Source organism: Vigna angularis, chromosome 1 (genome assembly GCF_016808095.1).
Source record: "Vigna angularis cultivar LongXiaoDou No.4 chromosome 1, ASM1680809v1, whole genome shotgun sequence".
NCBI lineage: Eukaryota > Viridiplantae > Streptophyta > Magnoliopsida > Fabales > Fabaceae > Vigna > Vigna angularis.
Genome location: NC_068970.1, coordinates 15,478,493 through 15,493,549, shown reverse-complemented (window position 1 = coordinate 15,493,549; position 15,057 = coordinate 15,478,493). Strand labels below are relative to the sequence as shown.

General features: G+C 35.1%; 2 protein-coding genes across 4 annotated transcripts; one reads left to right on the top strand and one right to left on the bottom strand.

The window, feature by feature from the left end:
• Positions 1-234: 234 nt before the first annotated feature.
• Positions 235-1,013, top strand: LOC108336537 (40S ribosomal protein S30). Its single transcript, XM_017573017.2, has 3 exons — positions 235-384; positions 498-635; positions 841-1,013. Exons 1-3 carry the CDS (start codon positions 381-383, stop codon positions 885-887), a joined length of 189 nt encoding a protein of 62 aa, XP_017428506.1. The 5' UTR covers positions 235-380; the 3' UTR covers positions 888-1,013.
• Positions 1,014-3,195: 2,182 nt separating this feature from the next.
• LOC108347395 (asparagine--tRNA ligase, chloroplastic/mitochondrial) lies at positions 3,196-12,937 on the bottom strand. 3 transcript variants are annotated; one of them, XM_017586604.2, is made up of 15 exons: positions 12,482-12,936; positions 12,329-12,397; positions 11,890-12,000; positions 11,151-11,255; positions 10,355-10,492; positions 6,959-7,039; positions 6,795-6,872; positions 6,608-6,676; positions 6,395-6,469; positions 6,197-6,280; positions 5,996-6,082; positions 5,466-5,561; positions 5,003-5,077; positions 4,154-4,280; positions 3,196-3,412 (listed from the first exon to the last, which is right to left on the bottom strand). In XM_017586604.2, the coding sequence occupies exons 1-15, from the start codon at positions 12,812-12,814 to the stop codon at positions 3,297-3,299; spliced, it is 1,644 nt and encodes a 547-aa protein (XP_017442093.1). In that variant the 5' UTR covers positions 12,815-12,936; the 3' UTR covers positions 3,196-3,296. The 3 variants fall into 3 exon arrangements, with proteins under 3 accessions (XP_017442093.1, XP_017442103.1, XP_052734815.1); XM_052878855.1 differs by lacking the exon at positions 3,196-3,412 and adding an exon at positions 3,876-4,056 and having other exon boundaries at positions 12,482-12,937; XM_017586614.2 differs by lacking the exon at positions 10,355-10,492.
• Between the last annotated feature and the right edge of the window lie 2,120 nt (positions 12,938-15,057).

The window sequence follows — 15,057 nt, the reverse complement described above, 5'->3', positions numbered from 1 at the left end:
ATTTTTAAAGTATGTTGTAACAATATTTTAAGAATAATTTTTTGCAGTCCAAATAAACAAAAAGACTTTAAAAATCATTCCCCAAGATAAATTAAGCATAAACTATTTTAAAGTAAGTTCATTCAACTAAAAATAAATAAAGCTCCCTTAGAATATAAAATTAGGCACGGCCGAAAAAGAGAAACGTGCACGTGCAACAGTGTTTCGGTCCATAAGAGAAGTGGGCTCAGTAAGTTTGCTAAACAGGCCTAAGGCCCAGTAAGACCTCATAAACATAAACCCTACCTTTACAAATAGAGGATATCTACCTCTGGCATTGGGATTTTACCGGTAGCCGCTGCAGCTGAACGTTTCAGAGAGAGAAGCATCTATTCATCAAAATGGGTGAGTTATTTCCCAATTTCTTTTCAATTTCAATGAGATTTCATGGTTTCCATGAACAAGGAGACGATGATGTTATGTCTAAATGCCTTGTTTGGTTGATGTTTCGATTACAGGTAAGGTTCACGGATCTCTCGCACGTGCGGGCAAAGTGAGAGGACAAACTCCTAAGGTGGCCAAGCAAGACAAGAAGAAGAAGCCACGCGGACGCGCTCACAAGCGAATGCAATACAACCGCCGATTCGTCACCGCTGGTAATTTTTTCTTCTCTCCTTTCCCTACCTTACCCTATTTCTAAATTCACCTTCCAACACTTTCCAATTCTTTAATTTTTACCTTATTTTCTCTTTTCTACCGAAAAATAATATTTTTGGTGTGTTAGATTTATAGGGTTTTTGGATTTGGGGCTTTCATAATGTAGTGTTTTAAATTTTGATTTTTTGTTATGTTTGATTGTAGTGGTGGGATTCGGTAAGAAGCGTGGACCAAACTCGTCGGAGAAGTGAGGGGCTTGCGGATGATTTTGGGTTTTCGTAGTTTGCAAAATGTATCACTTGTTTTTGTTTTTATTTGATTGATGACTGAAACCTTGATAGTTACGTTATGCTTCAATGAAGGAGTTTTTTTGGCTAGTTTATTTCAAAACTTTATATTTCCCTCTTACGGACGATTGTTTTAGAGACTTTCCTCCACACTTTTTGTTTTGCTTCTATTGAATATAGAGGTGAAGTAAGCAAACATGGAATACCAAGCTTATAACTGATATATATTTGTGCTGATTTTAGCCTATTCAGTTCTTATGTCATGTCCTTTTTTAAATGTTACAAACAATACCGTTTGGAGGCCTATTAGAGGAAAGCATCATTTTGGTCACCATCTTATATCTGCCTCCGACGGTGTTGTAATCAAGTGTTCATTTCTGGCTTTTGTTAATAATTGCTAAATAAATGTTGGAAAACATTGAGGGATTTTGATTTCTGGAATTGGTACATTTGAAGCCATGTCTTTATTTTCTAAGACAGAATGATGATATAGTTATTGGGTTTATATTAAATGGTTACACTTGTGATAGAATACATGCAGTAACAAACTATGAATGAAGTTTAAGATATACTTGGTTAGGTTGTTCACCAATTTTGTACTGTCAACATGAGTTGTGTTCTTGAACTCCTAAATGGGCAACTGGTTAGAGCACTACTAAGATTGTATTCTTAAATTTCAATAGTTTATGTATGGTTTACACTTCTAAATGAAAAAATTGACATCATAAACAATGGTCATATTCTCTTTATTTAGGTTGTGTAAATTTATCAATTGAGTTTTAGAAAGAGTGTACAAATTATTAACGTTTACAAAATCAGCTGTCATCAAAACTGTTATTATTATAAAGAAAAAGTTGCCCTACATTTAAGATATAAATCATTAATCTATCCCCTCCCTATTCTTCGACTCTGGTTTTTAGTAATGGTAAATAAATACTAAATCATAATTTGACAATATTCTTTTCTTGTTTCACAATGTTATTTGTCATTTTGAAAATAGTTTTTCAACCTAAAGGTTTTTAACAAATTTTTTATCTCCATATTATTATTCCCCATTTCTTGTAATTGTTCTCTTCTCTGAGCATGCTCTTGTTCGTCTCACAATATAATGTATGTCATAATAGCGTCAAGGATGTAAATTTCAATAGTTAGTTAACATGAAGTGAAAAAGAATATTAGTTTATAATAAAATGGGTATGCGTAATTTTGTCACTACATTTATTAGCTGGTTTAATTTGAAAATTCAAAGTCGAAATTCTAGTCGTTTTTAAAGTAATGTTTTTAATAGGCGAAGTAATTATTATATTGTTTTATGTTTCGTTTTGTCAATGATCATGCACGATTTGTTTATGAATGTAAAAGGTATCGATTAAATTCATAGGGTTTTTGTAGGCAATTTATATTTATTGAAATTATTATCTTAGGATGAAATTCATCCGAAGTTAAAATGATTTTTATACAGGTTAATATTATAAAATAAAGGTTCTGCTATGAAAGTTACCAAAATTAATAAATGAAGGGGATTGCATTCTTAAATTATGAAACCTATGAAACTAAAACGCCAGCATGCTTAAAAAATGTGATCTTTTCAATGCAGATTGCCGTCTACACTTAATGAATTTAGAAAGGTAAGAATAATTTTCTTTCTCTAATCTCTTAGGACAGGCACTATTTTGAGACTAAAAGTTGATTGTACTCAGTTTATATTTAAATTAAAAAGTAATTAAGTTCAAATAATTTAGCTGTTTTAATTTAATAATATTAATAAAATATTTTCGGACAATACAGATATAATTTTTATGGATCTATAACTTTCCACTTCAAAACCAGAATTCATTGAAGAATTATCCGTACATATACATAAACAAGAAAAAAAACAGTAACTTAAGATCAAAAGCGTCTATGAAATTGGTCAAACTGTAGACAAAACGCAAAAGTTTAGATCATATGTTTTGTTCAATTTTAAAACCAGTCAAAATAATAATTCCAGGGTTGAATAAGGTTCGGATAATTACTTACATTCCCCCTCCTGGGCTCCAATTTTACATTTATTATTCTGATCTAATTTACTCTCTTGTTTCTGAACGTGCCGATTTATTGTATTTACAGGTTGCCTTATCATAAATTTGAATACCGAATACAATTTGGCGCACACAATTTGATAATTTATAAGCTCAATGTGCAAGCACAATTGTATTGCCTCAAAATCGTATTGTACTCAGTTCAGAATGTATAAATACTTCATTTAGACCAAGCGGATTGCTTTTCTAAATAAAAAGAAAAACGAAAAGATGCAAGAAACTTTATTACCTAAAATAGAGTTTGAATCGTACAAATGAATGTTGAGTCGATATTTGAGTATATCTGCAAGTTCTAAAACTCTGCCGACCCAGGTGTCCGAGGAAAAGGAATAACGTCCCTTATATTGTCCATTCCTGTTGCAAATTGGACAAGCCTTTCAAATCCCAAACCAAAGCCTGCGTGAGGTACTGCATCAAGTAAACACTGCATCTTGTCAATATCATCGAGTTAAAAAGTTCAAACAATAATAGGCCCCCTTCGTTGATACAACAATAGCGTCGCCCCAACACTCTTTTAAATGTTTATCATCAAATTAAAGAAATGATAGTCTTTATGGGAGACACAAACATAAGTATGAATTATAGTTATTTTAAGTACTAATTTGATGATAAATTATTGGTTTAAACAAGATCTTAATACCTCCAAAATTAGTTCATCTTAAATTGATACCACAAAAAAAATTCAATATTTTCATCCCAACATTTAACAAATATTTTAATTTGTTCCCGATAATTCATGTTACTTCGAACAATATTGACATCTTAAGTCTGTTAATGTAATGTCTTTATATCACAAATATTTTATAAGATGATTACATGTTAACACCATCAATTCAAAGATAATATTTACTATCAAGAACAAATTGCCATACTTTTTGAATGTTGGAATAGAAAACACTAAAAAAAATTTAGAGGTACCGATTTCAATATAGACCAAGTACCAAACACTTATTTAACTCTCAAAAGTGTTTGAGAACTAACAGGTGACGTTGGAAGACCATTCTCAACAACAACAAAAAAATGAAACAATTGCAGAGCTTGCAATTTACCACCTACAACAACAATTTTATAAACCAAGTTGGATAAAAACAGCAAAATCCTTTTTCCCCAAAAGATGAAATGAGAGTTTCCAAATGAAAGACATCTAACCTGAACCATATCGACGCAAATCAAGATACCACCAATATGCGTCCTTGTTTAACTTTAATTCATCTAAACGAGCTTCTAGATACTCAAGCCTTTCTTCCCTTTGGCTTCCACCAATAAGTTCACCAATCTAACAGACAGACATGTAGATAAGTTTGCATTGTGCATAAATAGGAAACATAATACTAAGAACTTTTTAGAGTAGAACTCCCATGTTACCTCATCAGGCAAACACTCCCAGCCCAAAATAACCTTAGAGAAAGACTAACAACGTATTTTTTTTCATACAACCTTTACTATTAACTGAAATTTATTGAAAATCACAAAAATTGTATCTCTATTTAAGGAATTTCAATCATGATTCAGTAACCTTCAGTACATTTAATACACTAGAGAATGTGTTAGAATGAAGATGCTGCTAGTACTCTTCTACATTATTTGACACAGAAGTTTCTACATTTTTATGCCCTATCAAACCTAAACCACTACTCTTTTGGATAGTGCTATGACAACTAGATCACAATCGGCGTAAAGTAAAAATCTTTATTGGTGAAGCGTGGTTCCCAAACTTGCCCCAACATGGGTACAGTACCAAGAACTGAAACTGTACAAAGAAAAGGAAATTCTCTGGATATTCGAGAGATCCATTACCCTCCAAATTGATTCTCCAATGACTAACTACACCTTAAACTCCTCTACCTAGTTATAGTCAACACGCCTTATTTTTCTAATTATTTCACGATTAATGATTATACTATGTGATTAACGAAAGGGGTTGTTTATTGTACTGAAAATTTTATTTATAAACACTATTTGATGGTGATAATAAGAAAGAGAAATCTTATGAAGTACCCCTGGAACCAACATGTCCATGGCTGCAACTGTCTTTCCATCATCATTCTGTCGCATATAGAATGCTTTAATATCCTGAAAAAAATTAAATTCAACAACTTCAATACGTTTTACTCACCTTCTTTTTTGTGTATAACAGAATCCTGATCGCTGGTCCATTTCATGCAAGTTAAGTAAAACAATGGCAAAGCATTTTTGTGGCAAAATTTACATTTTTTTTCTTTATAATTTTTGTGCAGGGAGGAGTGGGGAAGTTGAGTAGAAGAAAAAAAGGTCGGAAGAATGTTACTTCTACTCTATTTTGTCAGCCACTTCTTTCAGATTTTGTGAATTCTAGATCTTGCCTCTTAGGTCAAAAGTTCTAGGTCTTTTTTTAGAACTGACACCCATTTTAAAATTATTTATAACGCCATGCTGTCTTCCATATGCCATGTCCAAAAGATGAGAGGAGAAGGTAGCATGCCTTTGGGTAATCTCTAATTATCACTGGGCATCCATTGTATGCCTCTTCAGTTATATAGCGCTCGTGTTCACTCTGAAGATCACAACCCCATTTCACCTATGAATGCAAGTAGAAAAATATGTCAAATACAAAAAATTGGAAGAACTTACGAATCAAGTCATTTCACATTTAGAAAAATAGTTTATACAACGACAATCAAATCTTGAGTCACTAGTTGGACCAGCTACTTTGATGAACGAGAGTAAATTTAGCAGATGAGCAATTTTGAACAAAATGCAAGCAAGTATAAGACAGGTAATGTCCAGGGATGGGAGGAGCAAACATAAAAGAAGTTACAAGATGTCCTCTTAGTGTGTTTGATTCGCTAAACAATAAACACAATACATTACAGCAAAAAAATACTTGTTACATGTTTGATTTTAGAAAATGGTCATGGGATAGAACTAAACATAAGATAAAGCACAGGGTAACTGTACATTCAACAGGATTACTGAAAATGACCAAAAAAAGAAAAACATTTAGCGAGTTACCGGGAATTCAAATTTCTTATTTGCTCCTGACAGCAGATCTATTGCTTCAGTGTAGGTTATTTGCACAACATCTTTATCTGCTACATCCTTTTATAATGACATCAAACTAATATGTAGTGATCAAATTGGTAATTATAACCAATACATACAGATATAAATTAGATAAAGGAATATGATGATGGTTACACTGAGAACTCATACACTCAAGCGAGCAATGATTCCTTTACTAATCCATGTATCAAAAAACTCCATGTCTTCCTTGCAGTTATCGAGAATATATTTTATCTTCAAGAACATGAAGCACACAAGCTTTAATATGAGGAAGTAATATAAAAAAATCTTTGCAAAAATAATAAAAAATCGATGACAACTTTGTAGTATTAGTGGAATGCAACATACTACAAACTGGAGATAAGCAGATGCACAAGCCATGTCATCATTAAGATCAGCAAATGCAAGCTCCGGTTCAATCATCTGAATAAACAATATGATAATGTCCTTTAGTTATTGTCCCGTTACAACTAATCAGAAAAACTAAGCAGCTTATAAGCAAAAATGCATAATCCAGCTTCTTTTTTCAAATTGAACACACAGAAAAACAAAATCACTAACCCAAAATTCAGCCAAGTGCCTAGAAGTGTTGGAATTTTCTGCTCGGAATGTGGGACCAAAGGTATACACCTGCATAAGTACAATATTCAAACTAAGCATGTTTCACTCATTAATTTTAAATAACTAAATTTTAATGAAGACGAGACAACTACTAAAAAATGAGAGAGAGAGAAGGTGACATATGTACATCAGAGAGAGCGGTTGCATAAGTTTCAGCATTGAGTTGACCTGAAACAGTCAAGAATGCTGGTTTTCCAAAGAAGTCCTGATTCATAGAATTCTTCAGATTAGTGCAAAAAATACAATAACCGCCTTACACATTAAAAGAGTAGGGATATGAATTTGTCTCACTTGTGACCAATCAATCAATCTGTCATTCTTTTTTGGAATTACATCAACAGGAGAATCCGTAGTATCTTGAGAACTTGGTATCTGTAAATTGAAGGGGGGAAAATCTAAAACTAAATGCTTAATAAGATGAGAAATCAGTACTTCCGACAGACTTATAAGTTATAACCCAATCCTTGAACCATTTTTAAATTATGGAAATGAAATTCCTTCATTAAGGGAAAATATTAGCAAGGGGCCGCTATAACTAGTGATTACTGAGTAAACAAGGTAATACACTCTGCATGTCCTGTGTAGACTTCAAAGATATAGTTCAAAATCTAAATATATAAAAAATTCAAACAAATTTTCACTGCATAAAATTTTTTAATTTAAATTCTTTTACAACAGAAAAGATAAAAATTTCCAGACAAGAGGGACTGCATCAAAGAAAACATTAGGAAAAACCAATGAGAAGGCTTTACTCCAAATAGTTTACTAAAATTGTTTTAAACAGTATTCAATGCTTGAACATAAGGTGATTTGGCTGTTGTTGTTGCTAAATTATTATCAACCAGTGTTTCTTAACAAGCTAAAGAGTGTCAACCCCAGAGATCCCACCCGCTCCAGAGTCTAAGCTAAAACCAAACGTTCTCCGGCTCACAGCATAACAGTAAAGGATAATATAACATTTACTTTTAATGGTTTTAGTTTGCTCTACTGTGACTTTCGGGAATTATTTTCTTGTGGGATTCATAGTAGTTTGGAATGAAAGACTGCTCCCCAACAACCATGGTTTTCTAACAAATTTCCAGGCAGGGAAGATGAGTGGAGAATTTAACCCTTGAGTACTCAAAGTGCATCCATAACATATAACTTGGTAAAAAATATTCATATAAAGTGACTTGAGATAAAAATATGTTCTTGAGGGCTTGAAAGACACCTCTCATGTTCTGTTATTTATATAGATAAAGAGTTGATACAATAGAGAGATAGAAGGTCAAGTCACTGTCCTAGACTGCTAGGTACAATGATTAGAGATAACCCAATACACTACCCCCGATTTTAGTCCTACTGACTACACTAACAAGTAGACTTAGTAATTATTCCAACACTCCCCCTCAAGCTGGAGCATACAGATTGTATGTACCAAGCTTGGAACAAATAAACTCGATCCGAGGTCCCCTTAATGACTTAGTCAACACATCTGCGAGTTGGTCATTTGATCCAACAAACTCGATACATATTTCTTTTGACAATAACTTTTCCCGAACAAAATGACAATCAATTTCTATATGCTTAGTCCTCTCGTGAAACATTGGATTTGATGCAATGTGAAGAGCAGCTTGGTTATTACAATACATCTTCATACTCTGGATGTCACAGAAGCTAAGCTCTTGAAGGAACTGTTTCACCCATATAAGTTCACATGTTAGTGACGCCATTGCCCTATACTCAGCTTCCGCTGTTGACCGAGCCACTACATTCTGTTTCTTACTTTTCCATGAGATAATGTTTCCTCCAAGGAAAACACAATATCCAGTAGTAGATCGTCTATCAATAGGAGAACCTGCCCAATCGGCATCACAATATCCTGATACCTGAAGGCTTCCTTTTTCTTCATATAACAGCCCTTGCCCGGGAGCCTTTTTCAGATACCTTAGAATGCGAATGATAGCATTCCAATGGCCAACACATGGAGCTTGCATGAACTGACTAACCACCCCAACAGCAAAAGATAGATCTGGCCTTGTAATAGTGAGATAGATTAGTTTTCCAACTAGCCCCCTATATCTCTCCGGGTCGGAGAATAACTCACCTTCTTCTGTTGTTAATTTTTGATTTGGGTCCATGGGACTCTCAACCGGTCTACAATCAATCATGTCTGTTTCTTGCAAAATATCCAGAGCATACTTCCTTTGGGAGATTACAACTCCATCTTTTGACTGAGCTACTTCAATGCCTAAGAAGTATTTGAGGCTTCCAAGATCCTTGGTTTAGAAATGTCTACACAAGTACTCCTTCAATTGAGATATTCCAGCAGTATCATTCCCTGTAATAACGATATCATCAACATATACAATTAAGTAAACACATTTCCCGAGAGACAAGTGATAATAAAAGACTGAATGATCTGCTTCACTGCGTTTTAGCCCAAATTTCTGAACAATGGAGCTGAATTTTCCAAACCAAGCACGTGGTGATTGCTTCAGCCTATATAGAGATCGGTGCAATTTGCAAACCATACCAGACTCCCCCTGAGCAACAAACCCAGGAGGTTGCTCCATGTAAACTTTCTCCTCAAGATCACCATGGAGAAAGGCATTCTTGATATCCAATTGATGAAGTGGCCAATGACGAATTGCTGCCATTACAAAGAACAGACGAATGGTAGTCATCTTGGCCACGGGAGAAAATGTGTCACAATAACCAAGGCCATACACCTGAGTGTACCCTTTTGCAACTAGCCAGGCTTTGAGCCGATCAATGTCACCATTAAGGCCAACTTTAATTGCAAAGACCCATCGACAACCAACAGCCTTTTTGCCCGGAGGAAGTGACACAAGCTCCCAAGTATTACTGTGGTCAAGAGCCTGCATTTCAGCAATCATGGCTTGTCGCCATCCAGGATGATCAAGTGCTTCTTTCACATTTTTGGGTATAACCACAAAGGACACTGAGGATAAAAGGGAATAAAAGGAGGGCGACAATCTGTGATAGCTAAGAAAATTATAAATGGGATGAGGGTTTCGAGGGGCAGAGTAGAGGGAGGAGGTCCAGGCGACGGCTATGGAGGTGTCACGGTGACTTTCCAGCGGGCAGAGGGCGGCGCGTGAGCTGCACGCGCCTGTTCGCAACGCACAAAGAAGCGGCGCGTGGCGGAGCGTGGGGAAGAATCAGACGCCGGCACCGGTGGGGTTGGTCGTCGCATGAAGAGGCGAACCAGATCCAGTGGTCGCCGGACGTAACAGTGACGGCGGCGGACTGCAGCGGACGGTGGCGGACAGATGCGAGATGGCAGAGAACCAAGTTGAAGAGCTTCAAACTGCAGTTGACAGCTGCAGACAGTGGCAAGACAACCGCGGACGGCGGCAATGGGCACCGGACAGATGCAAACAGCAATGACAATGCTGGTGGACCACTTTAGGACAAAAACCAGAGCAGGATGAACCTGCTCTGATACCAACTTGAGATAAAAATATGTTCTTGAGGGCTTGAAAGACACCTCTCATGTTCTGTTATTTATATAGATAAAGAGTTGATACAATAGAGAGATAGAAGGTCAAGTCACTGTCCTAGACTGCTAGGTACAATGATTAGAGATAACCCAACACACTATCCCCTATTTTAGTCCTACTGACTACACTAACAAGTAGTCTTAGTAATTATTCTGGAAGTAGATCGTGGAATTGGAAATACCAAAGTAGTAACACAGAACTGTTCACCCGCTCCCTCACAATCTGAAGCTGTTATGATGGGACTTGAGATCCAAACAAACCCATTTTCTTGGAAGAACTTATGTGTAGCATAGGCCAACGCATTCCTAACCCTTGCAACCTGAAATTATTTTTTATAACAAAAAGATAAAGATAACTGTAAAAATAAAAAGTAAGGTAATTTCATAAGCAAAAATCAAAACAGAAGTTACGTGAATTAATACCCTAGTCAAGAATTTTGTACATAAAGTACATAAAAATAAAAACATTATATGTAAATGAAAAATAGAGGAAAGGAAATCGAAAACCATAACCTAAAAATTCATTGCCACTATATGAATTTTCTGCATAAACCTATGGAGATATGAACTGATCGAGCACGGTCGTCGTAGATAAATTGCAAAAGGCTACAAAGTAGCTTCACTGGATATAATTGATAAGATGGTGATTAAAATTTATTGATGGTTAGAGTTTTAAGCAAATAAACCATTACTTAAAACTCTTACTAAAGAAGAGACATAAAGCTAGTTAGGCTAGAGTATTTTTTGCCTCCACATGAAGCATGATTAACACCAATGAAATATCTCCAATAATAGAATGCAACAAATTTTGGAGACACCTACCCCAACCCTTACCAGCACCCCCAAACAGTATTTGCTCATAAAGAAATTTAAGATAACGATTTAAACTAAAGCAATTAAGAATTGTTCTTTTGCATGATTAAGTAAAGGCATAAGAAGGCAAGGTTAAAAAAAAATGACAAAAATAGGAAACCATACTGCACCAAAAGTATTTGTCCTTGGACGAAGATGTGCTTTTGTCCTTAGAAATTCTCTGCTCGCTCTTTTCTTTTGGATGGGAAAAGAGGGATCACTCTTGCCAATCTGAAATTGTAAGACCAAAGTCTTGCATGAGTCACCTTGGAGCTAAAGATCTAAATGAACCAAGTGGGAAACATGTAACGAGCCCAATGCAAGACCATAAGAGAAAATAAAATCCTGTATACTATAATTACTTGCAGCACTAATGATAATTTTAGACACAAGATTTGTTGTCAAGAGAATAGTTGTCCTTTCCATTGCCATTTACACTGACAGGAAAAAAAAACAAAGCGAAAGCATAATGAAAGCAAAAATGAAGTCAGTGGTCTAAAATCTAAATCATGTTAGGAAATTAGATTCAACAAACAACCAAACAGTGGTTATTGAACAAAGAATGAAACTTTAAAAGTTTAAAGACAATGTTTTCATAAGCAATACCAAAAGACCAAAGTAAACACCTAACAATGCAGCCAGGTGAGACTGACTGTCCACACCGGTACTGCGTACATAAAAGATGTTCCAAGTATGAAAAAGAAAAAATGGAAGCATGCGAAATGTTATGTTGGAATACATACGCAAATGAAAAAGACATGTTAAAAATGGATAAAGTCTTGAAGAAACGAACAAAAAAAAATGATATGATAAAAGAGAGCAAAATTGTGAGAGGTTGTTTCATTACGAACGAGGGAGAGCTAACCAGCACTATTTTGTTGACCTTCAACTCCACTTTCTGTTTGGATCCTTGGCTCTTCACCAAAACTCCTTGCACCCACACGGAAGCACCAGTGGTAACCAAGCCAGATTCTACCTATTAACAACCTCCAAACCTTCAAGAGAGATGATAACAAAGGTTTGTCCCGATAAACTTCTCCAAAATTATTTATATAGGAGAAGAAAATAAGGAGAAATGAAATATACTTTGTAAACTAAACTTAACTTATATATAAATAATTAGTAAGAATTCTTCAAGTTATGTTTTCTAAAAGCTACTTTTCCGCTTATGCACAAGCCTAATTTAATTTAAACTACCCAAAATCTTATTTCATTTGCTTCTCGTTTATAGTATTTCCCGATAAGTTTATTCACACAAACCTAAATATAAATCCATAAACAAAAACGATAGAAAAAGTACACACCTGATCGTAACCTTCAGCCTCGGAGTTCAACACGCATTGCATGTTAGAAAGGCAAGAACCATCGTTAATCTACACACAATCAACAATTTACTCGATCAGCAATTGCATTGCGAATACGGGCTAATTACAATAGAAATCGGTCTAATGGCTTGCCTCAATGAAGGTGACGCTACTCTGAAGGCGAAGCGTGCGAACCCAGCCCTGCACGACGAGGTCGCGGCCGAGAACGTCGGCACCATCGCCTTCTTTGATTTCGGAAACCCTAAGCTTTTTGCGGAACTGTTCTACTCTGCTGCCGGAAGTTCGAAGAGCGGCGGCGCAGAAGGAGCGGCGCGAGGGGAAGGGAGAAGGAGGGAGGAAGATAGATTTGTGGAGTGACAGAAAAGCAAGTGCCGTCGTTGCGGTGTAAGGCTTCAGGCGAAAAGGCCTCGCTGCTATTGCCATTGTTATCGCTTTTGCGGCGCCAACGCCAATGATAGCAGCCATTTGCGTGTTGGTGCGTCGCCGACCACAACCTACTCACTCTCCGACAAGTCTTATCCCCGTTCAGTTCATTTCACTGCCTAAAACTACCTCGTTTTCTTTTTTATGGATTTGAGCTAAATTGATCGAAACTTTCAAATGGTTAATTAATATAAATATCTATGCATGATAGATTGCTAGAAATGAATAATGGTTTTTAATATAAGATTAAATATATTTTTAATATCATGAAATTTTATTTGTATTCTCTCCAACTTAATCATTCTCGTTTCTAATACTTGTGAATAAATTTTGTTATCACAACCAAATACATATGGTAATGTGTATCTAGTATTGACCTGTATCCACAAATATGTCTAATGACATATGTACAATTAACACGTATGTATTTATCTTATTAATGAATTTTTAAGGCATGGCTTTTGAATATTGATGTGAGATATTGCTATGTGTTTGGGGAGTAAATTAATGATAAAAATGTATTAGTTTGATTAAATTGACTTATTACACCATATTTTAAAACTGAAATGTATTTATTGTTATATGCAATAGAAATCAAAACACTTCTTAGAGTCAATAGAATAAAATAATATATTTGTCAAATTTTATGAAATCACATATTAAGTCATCCTGGTTTTTAAAATTTAGAAATCTAAAGTCATTTTACTCGTTGGGATATTTTTTTTATAATTGTAAAAATTTATATGTTATTTCTCACGTATTTTGTTTTATTAAAAATGTGATATCTTTTATAATAAGGGTTAAATATGTTTTTAGTCCTTGAACTATCAAGCATTTTTATTTTTCGTCCCTATTTCAAACTTTGTACGATTTGATCCCTGTCCTTAAGGAAACCATTATTTTTGGTCCTCCAAAACAAACGGCGTTAAAATTCGGGTGATGTGGCTAACGTATAGCCACGTGGGATGACATGTATCCTTTCTAACGTTTGCCACATGTGTTTACATTTTAAATTGAAATTGATTAGTGATTAAATGAGATGACGGAGATAAGGGCTTATATACTTACTAAGGGATGAGATCTTCTTAAGCGAATCAAAGACGAGCACATAATTTCAGCTGGAAAGAAGGTTGAAGGTGAACCGCAAAAGGGTGGATTTCATCTTCTTCAACATTGGTGTAGTTGGTCACGTAAGTTCATTTTCCTCTTTCGTTTCGTGTGAATGGATGGATTTGGGATATAGGGTTTTGTTGGGAGTAGTCGAACTTGATTTAGTTTGGAAATTACTGTATCAGGGAAATGGAAGCTGACAGAGGAGGAAATGGTTGCACACGAAGGAGTATTGGTTCTGGAATGTCCGAAACATGTGGATCCTCCTCTCACTTAGCTTCAAGAAATTGTGGTTGTGGGGAAAGATTGTTGATGTTGAAGGCAACTACATTGAAGAACAAAGGTAGACTATTTTATAGATGTAGAAATTGGGCAGTAAGTGAGAAAATGTTTTACTTATTGTGATGAAGTTTGTATTCGTGATTTGTAATTTCTTTTGCAGAGTACTTCAAGTTGTAACTACTTTGAATGGGTTGATGAAGGAGACTCTAAAATTGAAGGAAGCTTACAAAGGAGGAGTGAAGAAGTTGAAGTCTGTATTGAAAATGTTGTGTTGGATCTAAGGAAGAAGAAGGACAAGTTGAAGAGGAAATTAGAGCAAGAGAGAAAAAAGTTCAAAATGATGTTGGTCTTGTTTGTATTGTCATTATGGGCATTAACAGTGATGTTTTGTATTATGTTTGTGTTGAAGATAAATTGTAATTAGATTGGTAATGTTGTGTTGTGGATGTACTTTGAAGTTTTAAATTTAATAAAATGTGGACAACATATGTGATTACGCTGTGTTATGTGCATTTCTGTTATGTGATTATAGTTGTTATTTTAAATCAAAGAGTTTGACAGCATAGTTTATAAAAATCAGTTACACCCAAAATCTCTACCAGTAAAAGCATTATACTGGTATGCGTAATTTGGACATGTGAATGAAGTCTTGAACCAGTAAAAGCATTATAAAGAATGACCAAGAATGACCAACTCTGTCTATTGTAATATGCCAACCCCCTACTACTTTGAAAATAACTAATCCAACAAGTAATTTAAAGCACAATGACTGAAATGGACAGTGGACAATGAAGAGTAAATTGTCATCGAAGTACATAGCATTGCATTGAACAAAAATAACACAAGAAATTACAGAAGTGGTCCCCGAGCAGTTTAATTAACAGAAGAAGTGG